This window comes from Trichoplax adhaerens, genomic scaffold, assembly GCF_000150275.1.
Source record: "Trichoplax adhaerens TRIADscaffold_7 genomic scaffold, whole genome shotgun sequence".
Lineage (NCBI taxonomy): Eukaryota > Metazoa > Placozoa > Uniplacotomia > Trichoplacea > Trichoplacidae > Trichoplax > Trichoplax adhaerens.
The window spans coordinates 5,160,478-5,181,671 of NW_002060949.1; the positions used below are offsets into that span (position 1 = coordinate 5,160,478).

Sequence of the window (21,194 nt, forward strand, 5' to 3'; positions counted from 1 at the left end):
TCAGTCTAATCGCGTCAATTTAAATCCTACATAGTCTATCGCGGTACTGTGCATTACTGTTTCGAAACAAAGAAAGACTGAAGTGAATAATTCAAGAATAGTTTTTCGCCATCTTTTATTTGTCCCATCCTGAATGCACTGGGTTATAATCTTCTTTTTTCACTTAGATAAATGACTGGTGTGATCAATTAGAAATGGTGAGTCATCATCCTCATTTGCCCAATTCTGATTATAGTTGAACTACGTCGTCGTAGCTACTAAACTCTTACATAGCGTAGGGTTAGCGCATATTACTTCTACGATTCAATGTAACTGTGATTTGATGCCCCTCTCCATTAAAATATAACGCACTAATATCCACTTTGCTAGTCATCATATAACTAATAAAGAATGTTAAGTTAACATATTCGTTGGCTCTATTTAAATATTATGTGACTTATTATGGTTATATACATTATATTTCGATATAGATATAAGATGGATCGCTATAATGGATTAAGCAATTTAATAGCAACTTATATACACATACCATGAGTATTGAATAATTTATAACAGTATGTGTAGTACTCGTATTTTCGTGTAGCTAGATATAGATACCATAGATAAATAGGATACTCTAATAGTATCCAATTTTCGCCCTGTTTGAGTAGCACTTCATTGACTACAGTACGGTATGTATTTCAATTTCGAAATATGGATGGCTATGATTTATGGTGCCATTTAATGATAATTTGCAATATTTCCCTCAAATTATGGATACTATATGAGTATATTATACAACGTATAAATATACTGCTTTACTTACATGCATTTATTTCGAATTATAAGAAGATTAATCGATTATGAATAAACAATGCGTTATTACGAAGTATCCCATTTTACCCTGATGTAAATGGCACATCGTCTATTGTAACTTGTAGGTGTGGATAGTACTTACAGAATTCATTTTAGCCTATCTAAAGAATATCATTATGTTGTTGTTGCTCTATACAGTAGTACAGTTTTTAAGCATTTATTAGACTATAATGAGAGTAAACGATATATCTATTCCAACGTGTTCTATTGGCTGTTTAATTGACTCCGTTCTGAAATACTATGATGTTCATAATTTTGCGCCTTATTTCCATGACAAAAATGACTCTGAATTATATATAAGTTACTTCCGTTTCGAAAGTAATTATGACCCTTAGGATGAACTTGAAAATTAATGCAGTATCATCATACTGTCGTCCTATTATACGTATAAGAATTACTGAATATTTTATGATCTGTTGTAGTTGCGATATTTTTATTTGTAAATATAAAAATGATGATCAATATGGTATGATAGTCGAAAATAGTGTACTAGCATCTTATTTCGTTCTGCTATGAATACTTGATGATAGTTTGATCTGTTGTAAAATAGAATTATGGATAATATCTCGTTAAGTGCGTCTTAGATCAATGATATTAGATTGATATATAGCCGAGGATACAGTAGCATAGTCATTGCAGTAGTTTAGGATATGAAATTTGATAAAAATACATGCTGACTAACGTATGATGCATTCTATCTGTTCTCTACTTCCATGTCACAGATCACAGATATTTTCTTGTCAATAGTAAATTTTTCGTTTAACACTAATAATATCTCAGTAATCATTTTAAAATTGTTCTTTAAATCAACTGTGAATTTATCACGTATTTAAATTATTGTATTAATTCAGTTTCTATCGATAATAACTCTTTTGATTCTTTTAATAGTCTTCAAGTGATAGAATAACATACTGAACTTGATTCTGGCGCTATAATCTATTATTACATTATACTTTATTCATACAGACGAGAATAGAAGTCTATTTTAAATTTTAGACTGAAAAGATTAGCCTGTTATTAATTCTAGACATTAAAAATTCTTTCTATATTAAACGTTTCAGCCATTGATACGGTGATATTTCTCTACTTATTATTCAAGATCTTTCATAGATTAAAAAAGAAATAGACTGTCAAGACAGTAAAATGGATGATGGAAAAATTAGGATAGAAGGGAAAAAAATAAATGATATTAGAGTGCAATATTACGGAAAGAAAAAGAAAAATTGTCAGATTATACGGATAATAGACGCATATCGTCCCACTCGATAGCTATACGATAAATGAGTGACTAATTTTCACCGACTTAGAAAATCTTATTTTTGTTGTATTTGAGAAGGAATGGAAATGATTAAAGTAAGATTGGAAACAAGTAAGCAAAATAAAAAATACTTTCCTAATGTTTCCCAATGTTAATCTTATTCGCTAGACGTATATACGGTTGAAAAAGCGATAGACAGTAAATGCAATCTTGGTGATATTGAATGGCTATACTGACGATCATGATATAGATTATATTGAAAGAAAAACCTTAGACAGTTCAAGATAGTTTCCATCCTATCTACTGTCAGTGCAGGTATTGCAAAGTAACGACTTCTATAATACAAAACTTTATCATACACTTTTATTTTTTCGCTTACCTGTGAGCCCATATCGGTTAAATTGATTCGTGATGATAGAGCCAAGATCAAGATATGGCTAATAGCTGTTGCCGCATTCAAAATGATGCACCAACTTAATCGCAATGGTAACATGGTATAAAGAGTAAAGGTAAAAAATATTTGAAATCCAATGTAATCAGACGGAGAGATGGGGATATTACTTGCATATAAGTTGGCAAATAATTGACCGAATATTAATGCCCAAAGTAAATGGGGTATAAATGATAAAATAGTGTTATTTAAGACTTTACTTTTCATTAGTATTAGTGTAATAACATTGCACAAAGCGAAACTACCAGTAATAGCTAGTTGATTTGCTCGTATATTTTTTAATCGTTCAGTTGTACTATTAACTGCATAGACAACATATAATATAAATAGGCCAACATTGACTAAAAATGTTAGTGCCATTAGGATTTCTAACGATTGCATCTTTTGACGTGAAAAATAACGTTGATAAATACTTTCTAATAACTTGGATTCAAAGCGTAAGTTTAACAAGTTAGGAATACTGCAGCCTATAAAACGATGGCGATAATTCCGTTTAGTTAATTGGGTATTGAGTGTATGATTATTGTGTTGATTAGTAGCTGTGTCAAAGTCGGTTGATTTTCTAGCAATACCGACGACATGACTGCTATTATTACTGGATGAATTTTTAACGTCGACTTGAACATTGGAAGTTGTTAATTCAGTTTCATTATAACTTAAATCGGTGTGCATTGGCTTGATTGGAGTACTCATGGTGGATTACGTCGTTAGGCAGTCAGTTAATATAAAATTCTTAAAAATTTGTCCTTGACTCTGGAAATAATGAATCGTTTTATTAATGTTGGGAATGTAGTTTCTAATTTTTTCTTTCCTGATGATGTCTTGATTGGTAGACGACCACAATCGTTAAAGGTAATGATCTTGTTGTTGTAATTAGTATTATTTATTTTGGTCCTGCTATTTCAATTTAGCTATTTTTTTTTATTGTTGTTGAAGATGATGGTTGAAGACAGTTTATTAGTCCTGAGAAATATAAAAATATCTCCTTGTTACTAGGTTAACAAAATCAAGTTGTTAAGCAACGCTAATAATGTTAGACGACATAAATTATAAGGCATAAGAATCAAGACTACTCAAAAAAATAGTAGATGTTAACGCTGATTGAATTGAACATAGCACGTTAATTTTGTGTAGAAAAAAAATTAGACTTGGATAATAAAGTAGACTTGGTGTCTAAGGTCAATCGTCTCAATGAATGCAATTTGAACCTTAAGACAGAGGATGATAGAAGAAGAGAGATAGTAAGACGAAAAAATGAAACAATCAAGTTATAGAAGAAAATTGAGTCTAGGCTATCAACCTATTAACAAATTAATTACTAGAAGAAATTACAGTAAGAAAGAGAAATTATCAGTTTTGGAATACAATACTTTCCTATATTGTGGTATAAGTTACACACATCGATACAAAAAATATTTTAAAGTTACTAACATATCATAGAAAGAAGTTGTACATTATAATTTTCTACTTATCATTTTTCTAAAATGTTGGTTATTACTTTTACTAACTTAATATATGTATCTGGAATTTTTACGAATGGTACGTGATGGCTGTGATAATAATATCTATCTTAGATTTTTACTTGAAACCCAAGATATGATCTTAGAGGCTATCTATTCATTTCCTTGAGAATTTTATGACATTGATGTGGTTATTTATTTTAACATATATTTTTCAACTTACCTTTTTAAAATATGTCAAGTTCTCCCATACCAATTTACGATAGTCAGTTTCTATAAAATGGATGTTGTTATTTCTTATATCCCCCAAAATATCTATCTTATATAAGTTATAACGGTTTTAGTTGAGTTTATTGAAAACGGATTTATGGAGTAACGACCAATAGGTTGAGGCCAACAACAAAAAATGGAATAAAGAAAAACTAGCCGTCAATAGTAGTGGGATGTTATCTAAAAATATAGGAGAAGGAAGCGAATTAAAAATTAGGGACAATATCGTGGTTATAGGTTGAACTGCTTGAAATTGATGAACTCTCTTTGCCAATAATGTCCAATGCGACGTTGTTGAAATTGTATTATTAATCGGAAGTAATTGGGCGATATTTTAAAGGTCTGTATTTTATTCTAATCTATGCGTGTTATTTTTTCTGTGCTGTATGTTATACTGTATACCTCTAACAGTATCCAAGAGAATCAACTAGCCAATAGCTAGGAATAACTGATTAAGTTCGAGACATTAAAATGAAGTTTTTCCTTTAAGTTCTATTCATAGAATAGTATCATGACGACATTAACTCTTTGTTATAAAATACAAATACTACTGTATGTTGAGTATAGAATTGGGCCAATGGAGAAATTTAACTTATCAAATACTATGGTAATCAGGCCGAGACATTGAGCTCAAGATTGAAATTACTTAAATGGGCTGGATAATAATAATAATATACACATGAGACAATACAAAATTTATTGCGCTTAAGCAATAGAATTTTGTATTGTTATTTATCCAATCTAATTATCTCATTGTGCTACTAGTATGATCGGTATACTTTTTAACAAATTGTTAATCGATTATGTATATTCATAATTTATTCATCGCCATTGCTTCAGTAAGGATAGTACTCTGGGTTTACTTGGATACGCTAGAGCAATCTTTATTACCTACTGTACATAAGGGATGAGATAGGGAATATAGTAGATGAATGATGAAACATAGTACGATGTATTATTGCTTGGACATAGTATAAATTATCTACAATCAACTGATTCATCATTTCTCCAGTAATGATTGTATATAAATTTTTGATATTTAAAGATCAGAAATATCTTTATCGGATAGTTAAGGTATTGATAATGATGAAACTCTTAAAAAATATGTTGAAGTAGATGATAGCGTAGAATCTATAGATACAGTGGGCTTGACTTAAGTGTATCCAGTGATGAATAATCCAACGTTACGTTAAAACGCTTAAAAGCCTTTAATATTTAAGTTAGAAGATTTGCCGTATAATATGAGCAATTTAAATTACTTTATTCATCCCCGATCGCATCCAGTAACGATACTTTGTTAATTAGGGATAAATTTCAACATTGGAAGTGCTTTCGTATGTATCGTAGTAGAGCAAGGCAAGGTTAATGATGAAACATGTCATGTTATTGGAGTTGTTTAATAACAAAAATACAGCTGGTAAACATTACTGATTAGGTGAATTTTAGTTTATTGATCTCTTTTTTCTGTCTAACAACGATAGTTTAGGTAGGGTTATATTGAGTATCAGAAATATTTTTATAATACAGATTGCAATAGGAAGTACATTGATGACTAAACATAGTAAGAATAGTTTCACATGAAAGATAGGAAAATCGAAATTGTGTAGATTGATGAACGTGCTACGTTCCTTAGCGCTGTGATAATCGGGCATGGCATTACTATACGAGTATAGTGAGAAAGTGATCTTTAAAATTGATTTACCACACTAATAGGAAGTACATTGATGGCGAAATATAGTAAGAATAGTTTCACACGAAAGATAATAAAGCTGAAATTGTGTAGATTGGTGAACATGCTTCGTTCTTAAGCGTTATGAGAATAGAGTGTGGCGTAAAATACATCACTATACGAGTATAGCGTGAAAATTAATCTTTAAAATTGATTTATTATATTAACAAGAGGCACATTGATGAAATAAACATAGTAAGAATAGTTTCACACGAAAGATGATAAAACCGAAATTGTGTAGATTGATGAATATGCTTTATTCTTTAGTGCTGCGAGAGCAGAACATGGGGTAAAAATGTATCGCTATATGTGTATAGTGAGAAAATTGATCTTTAAAATGAATTTAGCATAGATAGAAAGATAAGACAGCCCTGCTGCATGGAATAAGTGTAGATAAATTTATTCTTATTTTCAGCTTAGTAACAGTTGACTAGTAAATAGATACGAAGAAAAAGCGAATGTTACCGCATACGAGAAGGTATAACAAAGGTTGATTGAATAGTATGCAAAGATGACGGTATAGCACATAACGTGGGTATTAATTCGGTGAGTTGGGACAATATATGTTTTTATTATTTTTCCCTAGGCTTCATTCTAACCGACCAATATTCTAAAATAGGATCTGTTCAGATGACGATAATGGAATAGGCATAATTGGCAAATAATATTGTCACATGATATCATCAATGAATGCCAGAATTAGTAAATAAATTGTACACAGAATATGCTAATATACGAGAATAAGTGTAGTGTTGTTAAAAAAGTAATATAATTAATTAATTTTCATCATCAATGTCATAGAATGAGACTTTTCTGTGTCTAGTTCACATAAATTCACTTTCTTGGATTGTAGTAGAGTACCTAATGTAAGACGAGCAATATAATTCCTTTTTGAAAGCTTCAATTTATCTAGCAGTAGTTTGTATGTACGTATATATACAGTATACGAGTATGTGAGTTATGTATTTAAGGAAATCGGTGACAACGGTCATAAATAGATCAGTTCTATGTTATAAAGACGTCAAATTATTGATGAAGAAATAGTCAGTAACTGACTATAGCCTTTTTTTTGGGGGGGGGGGCTAATCTATGACTCAAAATATATTGTAACAGATTAAAACGTGTTATTTATGCAAGTTGATGTAGTCCAATATTTTTAATTGAATTGTTGTTGATCATGCTAAATCCTATACGCTGTTGTAGTGGTGTATCAATATTGATCATCGTTGGCAGAAGAGTGGTAGATACGGTCTTCCAAAACATGATTAATTTATAAATTATGAAACTGTTACTACCGTTGAATCAAGAAATCGAAATGAATTGTACTAATATTACGATAAAAGGATATTAATCAATTTTGATCCGTAGAAATAGCTTGTAAAGCATTTGTAGGCGAAATAGGACGAAGTTCTTCGCTACTACCGTAGGGAAGAATAATAAAGCTAATAGTGAATACGATCAATGCTGTACGCCTACAAAGTGTGACTATTGTCGTTCAACAAAACAATTTGAAAATTGTAATAATATACAATGGGTCATTGAATATACTGTCCTGTAGATGAGAAGGATGGGCTTTTTGTGCGTTCATAATTTGCGATTTTGAGTTTCTATCTACTATGCAAGGCTCTCAGAAGATTTATGTTTTCGCAGTTCAAGTTGCTATAATGCAATAAAATAGACGAGGATCTTCTTCCTTAGTAAAACAGTTATACAGTACTTACTTGGGAAGCTTGCAGCTTGGTGGATTACGCGCAATTAAACGTTTGTAATCATAAATTATAGATGTATATTATTGCAGCACGTGAACATATTATCACAGCGTAGATACTTGAAGATAGCTGGTAATGAATGTACATGGAGGGGTTACTCTTTGCTCTTTTGATATTACGGTATATCTATGAAAAATTCTTGTCTGTTGCAGATATACTCGTCAATAGCCAACATTATAAAAAGAGTACTTGTATTGGTTACACTGACAGGTTCAAAGCAGATCGGATTATACGGATGCAATAACCACGTAGTGACCACTTTAACTTTTATATAATTTTGTAGCATTGACCCGGACGGTACAGTAAAATGATGGACTTTTACGAATAATCTCACTTTTAGTAGTCTATGTTGAAGCACAGGTTTCACAGCAATAGGAGAAACTGGCCCCACAAACGCACAGGATAGAAAGGGCGAAATGAAGAATACTGTACAATTAGATCAGCTTAATTAAAGGGGTTCGATCATACAGTACTGCCGCAGCGCAAGCACGAATCGGTTATTTATTGGACACTAACCAAATATACTGGTACAATGTAACGTAACGACTATAATAAGAGTATGTAGGAATAATATAGAGTAGCTGATTACATCGATCCAATCGCTCTTCTTCTCTTAGTACGTATCCAGATTGAGCTACTCGATTCAAAAGTAATGGCACTCCTGTTTATTCTTGAGCAACTTGAATGGTTGTTTCTATTGTCGTATTCATACAGTAAGTATAATCGTCCAAGAATTTAATGTGTCTGAGAAAAGAATAAGATAGAGAACAAAAACTGCCCATAATTAATATACTGTAAGCAATAAAAGGGTACACTGCAAAGTGTGGCAATGCAGTAAAATATTCTGATTACCCCCTCCATTAATCTCGTTTCGGAGAAAATTCAAGGTAATTCATTATCCATTTCCTTACGATTTTAAGTCCAGTTCACGCCACGCCCCTGGAATAGTGGTCTTCTATACTGTAGTACTGTGATAGACCACTCTTACAGGGGCGTGGCAAGCCCTCTAAAAGATGTTCATCTCTATTATACAGTACTGTACGGCGTATAGTGTACACTGTACAGTCGAGACCCTTTAGATTGTACACTATACAGCACAGTACTGTACTGTACTGTACAGTATGTCTTTGAATTGTGAAGAAATGTAGTTTAAATTTGGCTCTAATTCCAAGCAGATAGATCAATACAACTTTGAGCCATTGGCTCTTGATATTTTGATTACTTTTTATCGCAGTATTGCATAATTGTGTTTCTTTCAAGTTTCTAATACAAACGATAAGTCGCTGTTGCATATTCGGTCGCTCCAGCCATTTTACAAGTCACGTCGTAATACCGGTCTGTATTGTACTGTATATCCTGTAAAGCAAAAAGATCGAAAGCAAACAGCATGATGGGGAGACAGACGGACAATAGCTTGAAGTTTTAAATTTGCCTTTACGGTAGTGTTTCATGTCGGAAAGTTTATTTATTATTATTAATAAAAGGCCACTAACTATCGTCTATCCAGGCATTAGACCAGAGTCACCAGACCATAAACATTTCTAGTACTGTCTAGTTAGTACACACTCTACAGTATGTACTGTAGAGTATACCAGTGAGATTATTATTCCACTCACCGGTGATGATAATGGTAACTTTGGCGCAAAAGCCGTGTTCAAAATGACAACATTGATGATACACACGGATGTACTACTGTCCTTGCTGCCTCGTATATAGTAAAGTATGTCGGCAAGTTCATAAGTGCACACTGTACACCATTGCTGTCCAAATGAACTGCTAGGTTGGTTGGTTTACCGTCTGTAGGATAAGGTTTAGGATCCACTGATGAAGAAGATGATCATGCTTCTACTTCTTATTCGACTAACTAGTGACTACAGCAGTATTAGAACGCTAGACAGCGACGACCAAGATGGGTTCAGGCAGATGCCCATTGTCTTGTTTTCACTATCAAGTGGAAGCGCGTCATCACGTGATAGTATGGAAATTTGGAAGCGGGAAAGCAGTAGTAGATCGCTTGATTACAGTACAATGTACTTTGAAAGAAACGGTATTTCCACAACGTGATCTTTTTCGTTCCAAAATACTCTAGTATTGATCAAATCATGTAAAAAGTAATTCAAACGATAGTGTATTAGTTGAACATTTCCAATGCGTAGTTGAATTTCTGTTTTATATAGCACCTACGAAATAAGAACTAAACAAAGGCAAAGTTGGCTACAGTACAAGGTCAACTTGTGGAGTGTACAGACTGTAGCACCTACAGTACAGTTAATTGTACAGTATGCCTTCAACATCATGAACTGCTACAGTGGACTCTAGGCTTCAGACTGACAGTACTCCAGGTCGAACGACTGCTGGTTGCTCGAGCGTCACCCCCTGTCAACCCTGTGGCGTTTGCAAGAAAACGCCACAGTTGGAAGTTTTGCCTGAGAAGGAGAAGAAGGCGCAAAAAGCAAATCCAAAACGTCGGGGAGCTAAATTATCGCATTGATTTAAGCCAATATCGATTGGAGACATCAAGTCTTGTAGTTTCTAATTGAATCTATACGATTCCTATCGACGAGTGTATCGATATACTGAAGAGAATAGAGAGGAAAGTACTGTAAATCATGTTTTATGCTCATTTAATCTTATCTAAGAAAGGCCCTTTGGCCAAGGTATGGTTAGCTGCTCATTGGGATAAGAAGTTAACCAAAGCTCAAATTTACGAAGCGGATGTCAAATCATCTGTAGATAGTATTAAATCACCTCAAGTCAAGATGGCACTCAGAACAAGTGGTCATCTCTTGCTAGGTGTAGTACGTATCTATTCACGCAAAGCCAAGTACTTATTGACCGATTGTAGCGATGCATTTGTCAAGATTAAAATGGCCTTTAGGCCAGGTGTTAACGTCGATTTACCAAAGGATAGTGAAGAAGCAGCTGCCAACGCTGTGACCTTACCTGAAGTTTTCCATGATTTCAACCTTTTAGATGGCAATCAAAGGTACAACAGTTCATCTTTAATCGGATAACACGAATAGCTACAACGGATAAGAATAAACTTAAAATTAGGCTAGACTCGATTTAAAAAAAAAAAATGGATGCAATCAGTCAACTTTTCTCCAAATGTTGAAAATATCCCCACTACACATTACAACTGCCATTTTCTGTTGAAAATACTCAATACAGTATGAAGAAAATCTCACCCTATTCTTACCATATTCAATCATTTTGTAGTTTGAAAATAAATCGAATTTAATCTACAATTGCCACTAGATAACATACTTACGACATCATCATCATTTTTATCAATCCATGTCGACTGATACAGTACTGGAGGAATTACAGATAGATAGATAAAATGGTCGTGTTATTCGACACACCATTTCAATTCACTGACTAAATTCAATTTCTAACATGAAGCAATCTACTGTACGATAGTTTCACCTTTGGTTTCTATTGATTTGATACTAGTCGACGTTATTGTAGATATTTCCATTGCTATGATTTCAGTCTTTGACGGCCAATAGCGAGATTGCCTTGTTGTAACTTTTCACGCGGATAACTACTGTATTCTGTAATCAAGGGAAACAAATTGTAAATATTAGTTAGATATGTTAACTTATATGAATCGATTAATTAATCATGTATCAATGAATGAGTTTGTTAGACGAGGAATTTCAATGTTGTACAAAGTAGATGCACTTTAATTAATGCGATATTGATCTCGTTGAGTGATGAAATATTTTCCACATTGTCATCATTGATACTTAATACTGTAAATGCCAATCATACCTGTGATGCGTGGATCATATTGCCATTGCAGTAACGTACTTGAAATTCCTTTGCTCGTGCACTCTTTACTGTGTGTACATAGTGTTAATTTATAATCAATTTAACACTGTAAATACTATAATTACTCCAGACGTAATTTTAAACTTACTCTCTATTTTACACTTTACTGTAGTGCTTTGTGCTTTTCATCGATATGCTATCCATGGCTAGAGATGGAAAAATCTTTTTTAAGAGTCCAGTTATTGTGTCGCAAATTTTCAATTACTACACTACTATGCCAATTTTTAGCCATTTCCAATAAATAAGACCCTAAAGAAGATACAAATTACTTTTAATAATATCATAGAACTGTCATGTATCGCTGCAATAAGAAGAGGACTTAATGCATACAGTATACCCGTCGATCTGCTCATAATTATAGTATAATGACTGATAATAAGAAATTCAGAAACTAGACACGCACGAGTAAACGTAACTGAACTGTAGGATAAAAGTAATTACATACAGTAATTATTACTCCGTGTACATTTCAGTAAACTACGTATATTTAATAGACTCCGGCTCGATACTGTTAGTCATTGTAAGTTGCTCGTAAATTATACAGTATAGTTGTTTTTTTTACTAATCATGTATCATGGGGTTTACAAATTAAAATCAAATTTATTGAAACTTTTTTATTGGAAATTTGTACTTAATCGTGTGTATATATACTGTACACTATGGTGTTGCATATATTTTATATAGGTGTATGCCTCGTATCAGTGTATTATGACGAGCAACTCGCACTGTCTGTAGTTGTAGATGTAATGATGGGAGATCCTATATTATTATTTTTAATTATGGTTTATTCCCTAGTTGATTAAGTTCGTAATAGTTTAGAAACAACAAATTTCTACGCCTTCACACACTTATGTTCGATGATTCTTACAAGGGAAGCCTTTGCCTGAGTTGACATCTTTTACTTATTATAATTGCATTGTAGCTTCGATTTAGAAATACAATTACCCAACATTAATCAATCTCGTGCCGAGGAAATCACCATGAAAGATGATTTTGGTCAAGCTTCAGTAATCTTTGCTGGTGAAGATGGCTTTGGTGAAATGCCTATGGATGATGAACAAGAGAGAGAAATTTTACGTCATGCTGAAGAGGAATCTTCATTGTATGACAAAAATCAACCAGTCGGCGTATTAGATGAGAGCAGAAGCCTACAAAGTAAACATTTACTAGATGATAAATCAGTCGGCAAGGATAGTGTTGGATTAGACAATGAATTCTTGGAAGGTGAAGGCTTTGGTATGGATATAGAAGCTGCTAATTTGTTTGATAATGATGATAATGCATTCGGTGATATTGATGAGAAACGACTAGAAGAAGAAGAAAAAGATGCATTAGTTACTCCTGTTGATATCACCTTAAATAGCATCGATCAAATGGGCAAGACTGGTATTGCTGATGATACAACATTGATACGAAATGATCAGGACCAGTTCGTATTGGAACCTTTGGATATGACACAACAAAAAATTAATAATCGTATTAGACGAAAAAGAAAGTTGATCGTAGATACTAAACTGAAGCTATCAAAGAAATTTTTTGAAGATCAATTAAAGGATTCCTCAGATATTGTCCACAACTATCCTATTGAGCCTGCTACTAAGAAAGCACTACTTTGGAAAGGGACCCTTGATATAAAACGTCTATTTCAATCCCCCATACATGAATGTTACGCCCTGAATTTATCCTTACATCCCAGGAATCACATGGGAGATGATAGGGAGTTGTTACGTGAGCATGACATTTCTATTCCATCTCCTAGAATGGAGGATGACTATGAAAAGATTGGTAAGAATTGATATCTTTATGGCTTTTAATTACGGTAGTAACTTGCTAGGGCTTTGTTACGCTGGAGATGCCGTCAATCTTCAAAATTTAAACTAGAAATTGAGCCATTTATCAGTTAATAATGCAATTGAGTATAGCATAAAATAGCTTATATTCCTGATGATTTATGCTCACTACGCTGAGGTAATATATATCTACAACCTTTGTTATTTATTAGTTTTGGATCCGACTGCTAACGAAAATGATGAAACTGCAATAAACGATGAGCAACTTAATTTCGACGAAGGTGACGCGTACATACCTGAAGAAGATGTTAGCAAAGAGCCTCTGATGGAATCTAAAGTTGATGAAATGCCTGAAGTTGATCTCAATGTCTCATTAGAGCCAGAGTTTACAAGTCAAGACGGCGCGGCACTTACTGAAAATCATAGGTATGATCATATTCCTACGAATGACATGTGCTCTTTTATTACATATGGTACGATAAGATTGGTAACGCAACGTGATATGATATTACACTTGTTGTTTATTGTTGTATTACTAAATAATGCTTTGCTTAAATAGAACATGCTTATTATAGTAACAGTAACACTATATTGATAAGATCTAAACACTGCGATTGGATTATCCTTCAAAATTATTAAACTACTAAAAGTCGTATTAGTACTGTAAGTCAGTGTAAGCTTTATAGTAACAACTATACATATCAATAATGACCGTAGGTGGCAACAGCGAAGACAGCGCTTTCTGGAAAGCATAACGAAAATTGAAGCCGAAAATCGTAAAGCAACTTTCTTTGAAATTTGTAAGAAAAGTAACAAAAAGCAGGCTGCTGTCAAATTTTATACCCTGTTATTACTAGCAAAGCAGAGTGTTGTAAATGTTAAACAATCAGAAATTTACGGTGATATAGCTATCAATAAGCGATAAAGTTATTTCTGTTAAATCCGTTCATAGATAATGATTATTTCTATCGGGTCACGATTCTATTGAATATTGTAAAATATTTTAATTGTAGTTTTTAACGGATAAGAGGTTGTATCATTCGAAAAGGAATGAAGTATTTTCACGTTATATGTATACAACGTACATGTCAGAAATTTATTGCGTTTTATTATTTGCATTTTCGACTGTTAACTTTGTATCCGCGATGTAATATAATAATAATAGGTATACTCTAGAATTAAGTTACACTCAGTTGATACTGTATGAAAGTTGTCAAGATCTTGGTAAATTACCAATTGTTTATTGTATTGGTTGTTAATTGATCCATAAATTGACTTTATAAACTTATAATAGAAAGCTCCAATATTTCAACTGTAGATCAGATTTCAAGAATTTGTATGTGCTTACTAATGCGGTCTACAGATGTAACAATCCTACTATTTTGAAGCGAATTTTCAAAAAAAGTTATTTAGTTCACTACTTTCGGGCCATTCATAGAGGATAATATATTAAATTTAACATTTGACCGTTGCTGTTTTAACGCCGTGCTTTTAATAAAATATATATGATAAATTAATTGTGTGTCTATATGGTATATCAGCATGTGATATATTATTAAAAAAGGTCAAAGCTTAAGGCTAGTTTATTGAATATATTTATTCATTAAAATAAGTAATCTCGAATAGGCTATCAAAACACTTCAAAAAATATAAATGAATGAAATTATAATACGATATAATGTAAATACAGACATGTATGTATATATAAGTCTATGACCACTATGTCTTATTAATTCGTTAAGGCAGTAATACTGCATCCTATAGAAAATGTAATCGTTCACAGAAAGTAAAATAGCTAAAGTAATAGCCTTAAAAATACAGTACCTTAAGACGGAATGTAGAATCTAGATCTCTTGTAGATATACAAGTTCTTTTACAATTTTCATTCTTTTCTATTATATCACAATTCTATAAATGCAGGGCAGTGCTAGAACATTTACGATAATCACAGTTTGAGAAAGTCTTTTCATAATTAATTAGTTTAGGGGTAAATAAAGTATAGAACCCAGTTTTAGATCCATGCAACTGTATGTACAAAATGGTATACATTTAAATCTATAATAACAGTTACGCGATTAATTGTCTATGACATCGCGAAAAGCTTCCGAGAGTATCGTACTGTATATACTTTAAGTATTATTGCGAGGATATGTAACATGAAGACGACTATAATGTTATCATATAGAATACAGTACGACACTAAACGCGTGTAGAATCGATATACAGGATATTTCGTTGCATTCTGCAACGTTAATCTTCGGTGTTTAATTCGTTTTCAGATTTATTGGCTTCATTATCTAGATCTGCCTCCACACTTAACGTATCAGTCTCTATGGTGTCTGATATTGGCGTATCATCATGGTCGGTGTAGCCATTTTCATTATTTTCTTCAGTTTTAGCGATTTCTCTTTTAGCAATTTCAGCGTCTTGTTCTGATTTATAATGTTTCTTATAGTACAAAACATGCAATATTGGTACGTCAGATACTTAAGACAGATAAAACACCCAACATCTGCTATAATTATTATTAATTTGCTGTAGTTTCGAAAATTATTTATTTACAAATAGACATACTAGCTTTCCTTGCAAAGTTTCCATTAATTGAGGTATTTCTGCAGTTGTTGCAGGTGCATGGAGGCTTAGAGACAGAAATTGCTCAAAAACTTCCGTGTGATGATTTAATCTCTGTGCAGTACATTTAAATTAAAGATAATGCGTTACCCAAACTTGCCTTTTTATTACGTTATGTACCATACTATAGCTGCATCTATCACTGCAACTTACTTTTGTATTAGCTACTTTTCGATTTTTTCTTGCCCTTTTTTTATTTGATTTCTTAGTAACAGTCATAAATTCTTCATCATCATCAGATTTTTTGCTAATGAAGACTCCATCTGGATATTCAGAATTACTAATTTTATCTTCTTTTGGTCCTGTAGCATGAGTAAAAGTCAATTCATTCATGCCATGGAACGATTTATTGAACAACTTTGTAAATTTCTATTCGATAGCCGTAATATAGTACAAAATAGTCGGATAAATAGTCTTACCAGCAGCATCGTTAACATCATCTTGCGAGCGTACATCGACCGAACTACCAGTTCTTTGTAAATAAGTTATAAGGGAGCTACATGTCGTGATTTCGTTCTCGAACGGTAAAAGAGAATTTTCATACTCCTTACTGAAAAGAAATTATTTACACATCTTTATGTACCAAAGAGGTTATCTCTTAAAAATATACTTTAAGCAAAAATAATATTTGTGTCTATTTGATCGATGTTATTCATTTCTATTTAAATATATAGCAAATTATATTCCGTGCATACATTGCTAGTTGTCTTGCAAGTTCTCTTTCTTCTTTCCTTTTACTTCGTTCATCTTTACTACGTTTCATCATTTCTCTAGATTGCTTATTGTACATATTGAGTTCTTTGTAAAAATTTGCGGTTAACTCTCGTTTCTTATTATATAGGTCATCAATTTCTGAAAGAATAAGCCATCTTTAGATGAGGAATAATAATATAGATAATTTATGACAAGTACAAATCGTTTATTCATTATAGCCAAAAGTAGTAAATGCTATTTCAACTGTTAGTAAATGATGTCAAATATAGCTATCATGTAATAGCAAATTTTTAAGAGTACCTTTTCGTAAGCTATCTTTTTCAGCATACTTTTCACGAGCTTTTATTCTCGCATCATCGTTTTGTATCTTTAAAGATGAGATTGTCTCTTTTATTTTATCTTCTTTTGCTTTTAGCTCAGAGATTTCTTTACTGCACGCCTGAGTTAGATCAATACCATGTTTAATTACTGATTTTTAATGATAATATTGAGTCATTATTTTGTTAATAACTCATTAGTTCGATGTACATTGAGTAACCACTGTTCTACCTAAATATTTACAAATCACAGTTCGTATGTAGTGACTCTTGTTTAAATCTATCTATCTATCTATCTGAAGCATTGCCTTACTAAATAACAATCACTGTAATGATATTAAAATGTTATGGTTTCGATTTTACTTACATCTTTAGCTTGCCTAATCTGTTTCACTTTATCTCGATCCTCATTAAGTGCTTGCTGAGATAAATTATAAGTCCTGTCAAGTGGTTATAAAATGTGGTAAGTAATCGCTTACAACCTTGTAAAATGATGGTGCAAGTTCAGTAGCAAATATAGTGTATAATGAATGGGCTGACTATATATATATGTATATATATTTATTGGCATAGATCAACTATGATCCAATGCTAATTCAAGAGAGCAGAGCTGATAGGTTCACCGTGATAGAAACTCAATGTATTGTAAAAAATGAGCAGAACATTAAAACCTACTTTAAAGTCTTTTTGGATCTTTTCATCGCATCAATTGTAGCTACTAAATGCTTTTCTTCCTTCAATGATAGACGCTGTACTTGCAATTGAAATTCAAGCTTCCTACAAGGAAAAATAATTAGGCTAACTCTAACCCTTAATGTACATTTATTCGTATAATGTCTACAAGTGTATTGTATAAATTTGAACATTGTTAAAATGAAATACAAAGTGATACTAGTCGTTCCGATAGCATAGTGTGTAAAATGCTTGATTTCTGAATCAAGTTAAGAAGGATTATACTCTATTTTTCGGTTTATAAAGAAATGTCTAACGTTGATTGTTCTGTTATAATTGTTGTCGTCATGTATGCTATATTTTACGTATTATACGCGCTCCGATACTATTTTCATATTCAAAATTTGATTAATGTGTATTTACTAATGGATTAGTACTGTAGTATTGTATAATTGTGAGGTGTCATGTTACGCTACAAAATCCTAGTAAGTACTTGAAAAGGGCAAATCAACAACAAATTCTATTAAAAATCATGTAATATAGCTCTTAATGTATAACCCAAGGCAGACAGGTTAAATTCATAAGTTGCCCATTTGCAAAGATTAGGCATAGCATTTTAAAATTCTAGAAAGAAAGTACTAACTTGATAGCATCATCAATCGATTCTTGAGATTTGTAATGATGTAATCCGGCTAACAGCCTTGTAATATTATTATTCTAGGTCAAGGAAAAGAAAGCATAGATCAATCAAGTACCTGAAAATAATTCTTCTTGTGGATAGATACTAGGCTTAAATTAAGAGTAAGTTATGCAAACATGTTGTTTGTACAATTCTAGGTGTATCATACAGTACTGTACAATGGTGTAAAATAAGAAGACCACTGGGTGATTTGTATAATACAGTAGTATATTATGGGGTAGGGTAGTACCAGTCCAGCAGTAATCTACTACCATTATACTGTAGAGTAGGTTACTTGCGTTATGGCTTGTGCTATCGTTTTGGCTACCATTTGACATACAGCTTGATGATTTCTCGAATAGACTGTAGACAATTAGTAAGAATGCTTTCTTTTGATAGCATGGCCTCTAGCACTACAGTCGCTAAGACTTGTAAGCGATACACACAGATTATGAATTGCAGATTATTAATAAGGGTGAATCGACAGTCGTTGTTACAACTTGATCGCCATACCTTTTCAGCCACTTGCTTATTAAGGGCTTTCAGCTCTTCATCTGTGCTTCTTCTTCTATCGACGATGTTTTGCTTTTCATTGCGAATCTCTGCAAGTTCATTAATCAATTTATCCTTCTTTGCAGTAGATTCAGAACTGGTTTGCGGAAGAGGCTTGACGATCGATTTCTATACCCATACAAAAGGAGAGTTGTTTTATCATTCAAGCCTATCAATTCGATGTTGTCTAAATTAGAAATGTGGTAGCGGCATCAGTACATACAATTCGCTTTTCTTTTTCCTTAATTTCCTCCTTTAGTAGTTCGATATCGTCATTGAATTTTTTCCGATTAGGTGGTCGTAATTTTCGCATTTTGGAAGCTGTCAATAGAGTTTGGCATTGAGGATTTATTTGATTATTGATTACCGTATCGATGAATTAATCAGCGTTAATTACTAAACAGCCTAGGGTATGACTTCGATTATGGTATTACCATGCACAAGATTGTACCATTTCAACAACATGATGAATTAATCCATCTATCCTGTCCATTTGATTATTATACTGTACAAGATTGAATTGGTTTTTCGTCTGATCGTACCTGTCTCGTTCGCCTCCATGTCATCATTCTCGGCCATTTTGTTACTATTGCGGTAAAGTCCGAAAAGTAGGCGTGCAATTGTAGCCAAGAGTGGAAAATAGTGGATGTATTTTGGCTAGAGTGGAGTATACAAGTGTCCAGTTGACCAATGGATACACTACAAGGTAATGTTGGAGCGCACTTTCCAAATGGCCAGAAAGTGTGATTGACGAAGCAAATATTGATGCAATGTTGCCTCTTGGCAGACTGCTTGCAGCCAGTCAGTGAATGGATACTCTCTCGAGACCGTGGAGTATAGTACTGTACTGCTCTTCACGGGCTTGCTGTGTGGTCGTGTCAGCGAGCGAGCTGATACACAAGTTAGACGTCAAGAAGTTGCAGTCGTTTATAAACAGAATGAATCAAGTGAGTAGAGTATAGTGTCCGGTACTTGTAGAATGTGTAGTACTGTGCCCTGTAGTCCACATGCTCTGTGCTGTACAGTGAGTGTACACTCAGTCACTACGGTACTGTACATTGAGCATGCCTAGTTTTAACTTCTACTTACAGTACCAAGTCGATTTACTACAGTACCAACCTCAACGACGTGTCAGTTTTTCAGTGGCTAGCTTGTCCGGTCTCTTTCTGTTTAGTACTGTACACTGTACAGTACAGTACAGTAGACGACAGACCAGACTAACTTACAGTACAGTATTGTATGTATTGTACTGTACACTGTACTGTAGACAAGACTATCAAGACCTCCAAACTTGAATTGGAACTGTACTAATACTGTTCATGACAGTAGTGTACGGACAGTAGTATGGACATATTGCTTACTGTACTGTAGTTTTGGAAAGAACGGTTTGCCTTGAAACGTCATTTACCAAAAAATTGACGTTGTACAGTAATTCTGACAACGGATCCTTGTAGATCAACTCATTCTCTTTATCGACTGATATAAAATGTGTTATAAGATCGCCCAATTCTTATGCATTCACTTTCACTAAAATCCTACATATGAGCCCGTCCTCCCTCACACTGTACAGACTGTGTAGTCAATTCGCTGTACTGTACAGTGACAAGACTACAACAGTCCAGTATTGTACACTACTACAGAATAGCCCGACCCGGCCTAGGACTCGAAGGTGGACACTCCTTTGAACGGACAGGCATTTGGCCAACTCGGGTTAACAAATTGTGTCAAACACTTGGTATGCAGACAGTCGATTCTAGATTGACTGATTTTTTCGAAATGAATGAATATTACATTGTACTCCATTGGCTGTTACTAAGCTTTGCTTGCAGCAGTCACTTTAGGTCATTCATCTTCTTCAAATTAATACCAGTGATTTACAAAACAGACTGGGAAAATCCATACTGAGTCAGTATTTTTGGACATTTACGGTCTGAAATGGTATGAAAAGTCCGTCCATCTGCGGATACAGTAGTGTCCACTGTAGACTCTCTTATGAAAGGGTCTCTAGTCTCCACTATCCACTAGTCCACTCACTGTCCAGTGTCCGGTCCAGTCCAGTCGTAAGAGAGTGAGCGTGCGCAAATGACATTTATTGATATCATGAAATAAATCAATCATGACATCACCGATGATGGATCACTTTTTGCTGATGCAACAAAATTTGGCAGCTATCTGTCAGTCTGTATCACTGACACTACCCCAGTAACTGA

At 33.4% G+C, this 21,194-nt stretch overlaps 3 protein-coding genes across 3 annotated transcripts; 1 reads left to right on the forward strand and 2 right to left on the reverse strand.

Moving 5' to 3' along the window:
* Nucleotides 1-1,352: 1,352 nt before the first annotated feature.
* TRIADDRAFT_58376 (uncharacterized protein) lies at nt 1,353-3,257 on the reverse strand (the record flags this gene model as incomplete). The annotated part of the gene is made up of 2 exons (XM_002114459.1): nt 1,353-1,391; nt 2,493-3,257. 2 exons carry the CDS (start codon nt 3,255-3,257, stop codon nt 1,353-1,355), a joined length of 804 nt encoding a protein of 267 aa, XP_002114495.1.
* A 7,144-nt stretch (nt 3,258-10,401) lies between these two features.
* Nucleotides 10,402-14,344, forward strand: TRIADDRAFT_50556 (uncharacterized protein; the record flags this gene model as incomplete). The annotated part of the gene is made up of 4 exons (XM_002114143.1): nt 10,402-10,778; nt 12,552-12,963; nt 13,012-13,357; nt 14,202-14,344. The coding sequence occupies 4 exons, from the start codon at nt 10,402-10,404 to the stop codon at nt 14,342-14,344; spliced, it is 1,278 nt and encodes a 425-aa protein (XP_002114179.1).
* A 1,325-nt stretch (nt 14,345-15,669) lies between these two features.
* On the reverse strand, nt 15,670-19,563 carry TRIADDRAFT_58379 (uncharacterized protein; the record flags this gene model as incomplete). The annotated part of the gene is made up of 12 exons (XM_002114460.1): nt 15,670-15,867; nt 15,994-16,104; nt 16,204-16,352; nt 16,470-16,600; nt 16,746-16,902; nt 17,065-17,203; nt 17,449-17,521; nt 17,757-17,858; nt 18,397-18,470; nt 18,946-19,113; nt 19,208-19,305; nt 19,527-19,563. 12 exons carry the CDS (start codon nt 19,561-19,563, stop codon nt 15,670-15,672), a joined length of 1,437 nt encoding a protein of 478 aa, XP_002114496.1.
* Nucleotides 19,564-21,194: the final 1,631 nt, after the last annotated feature.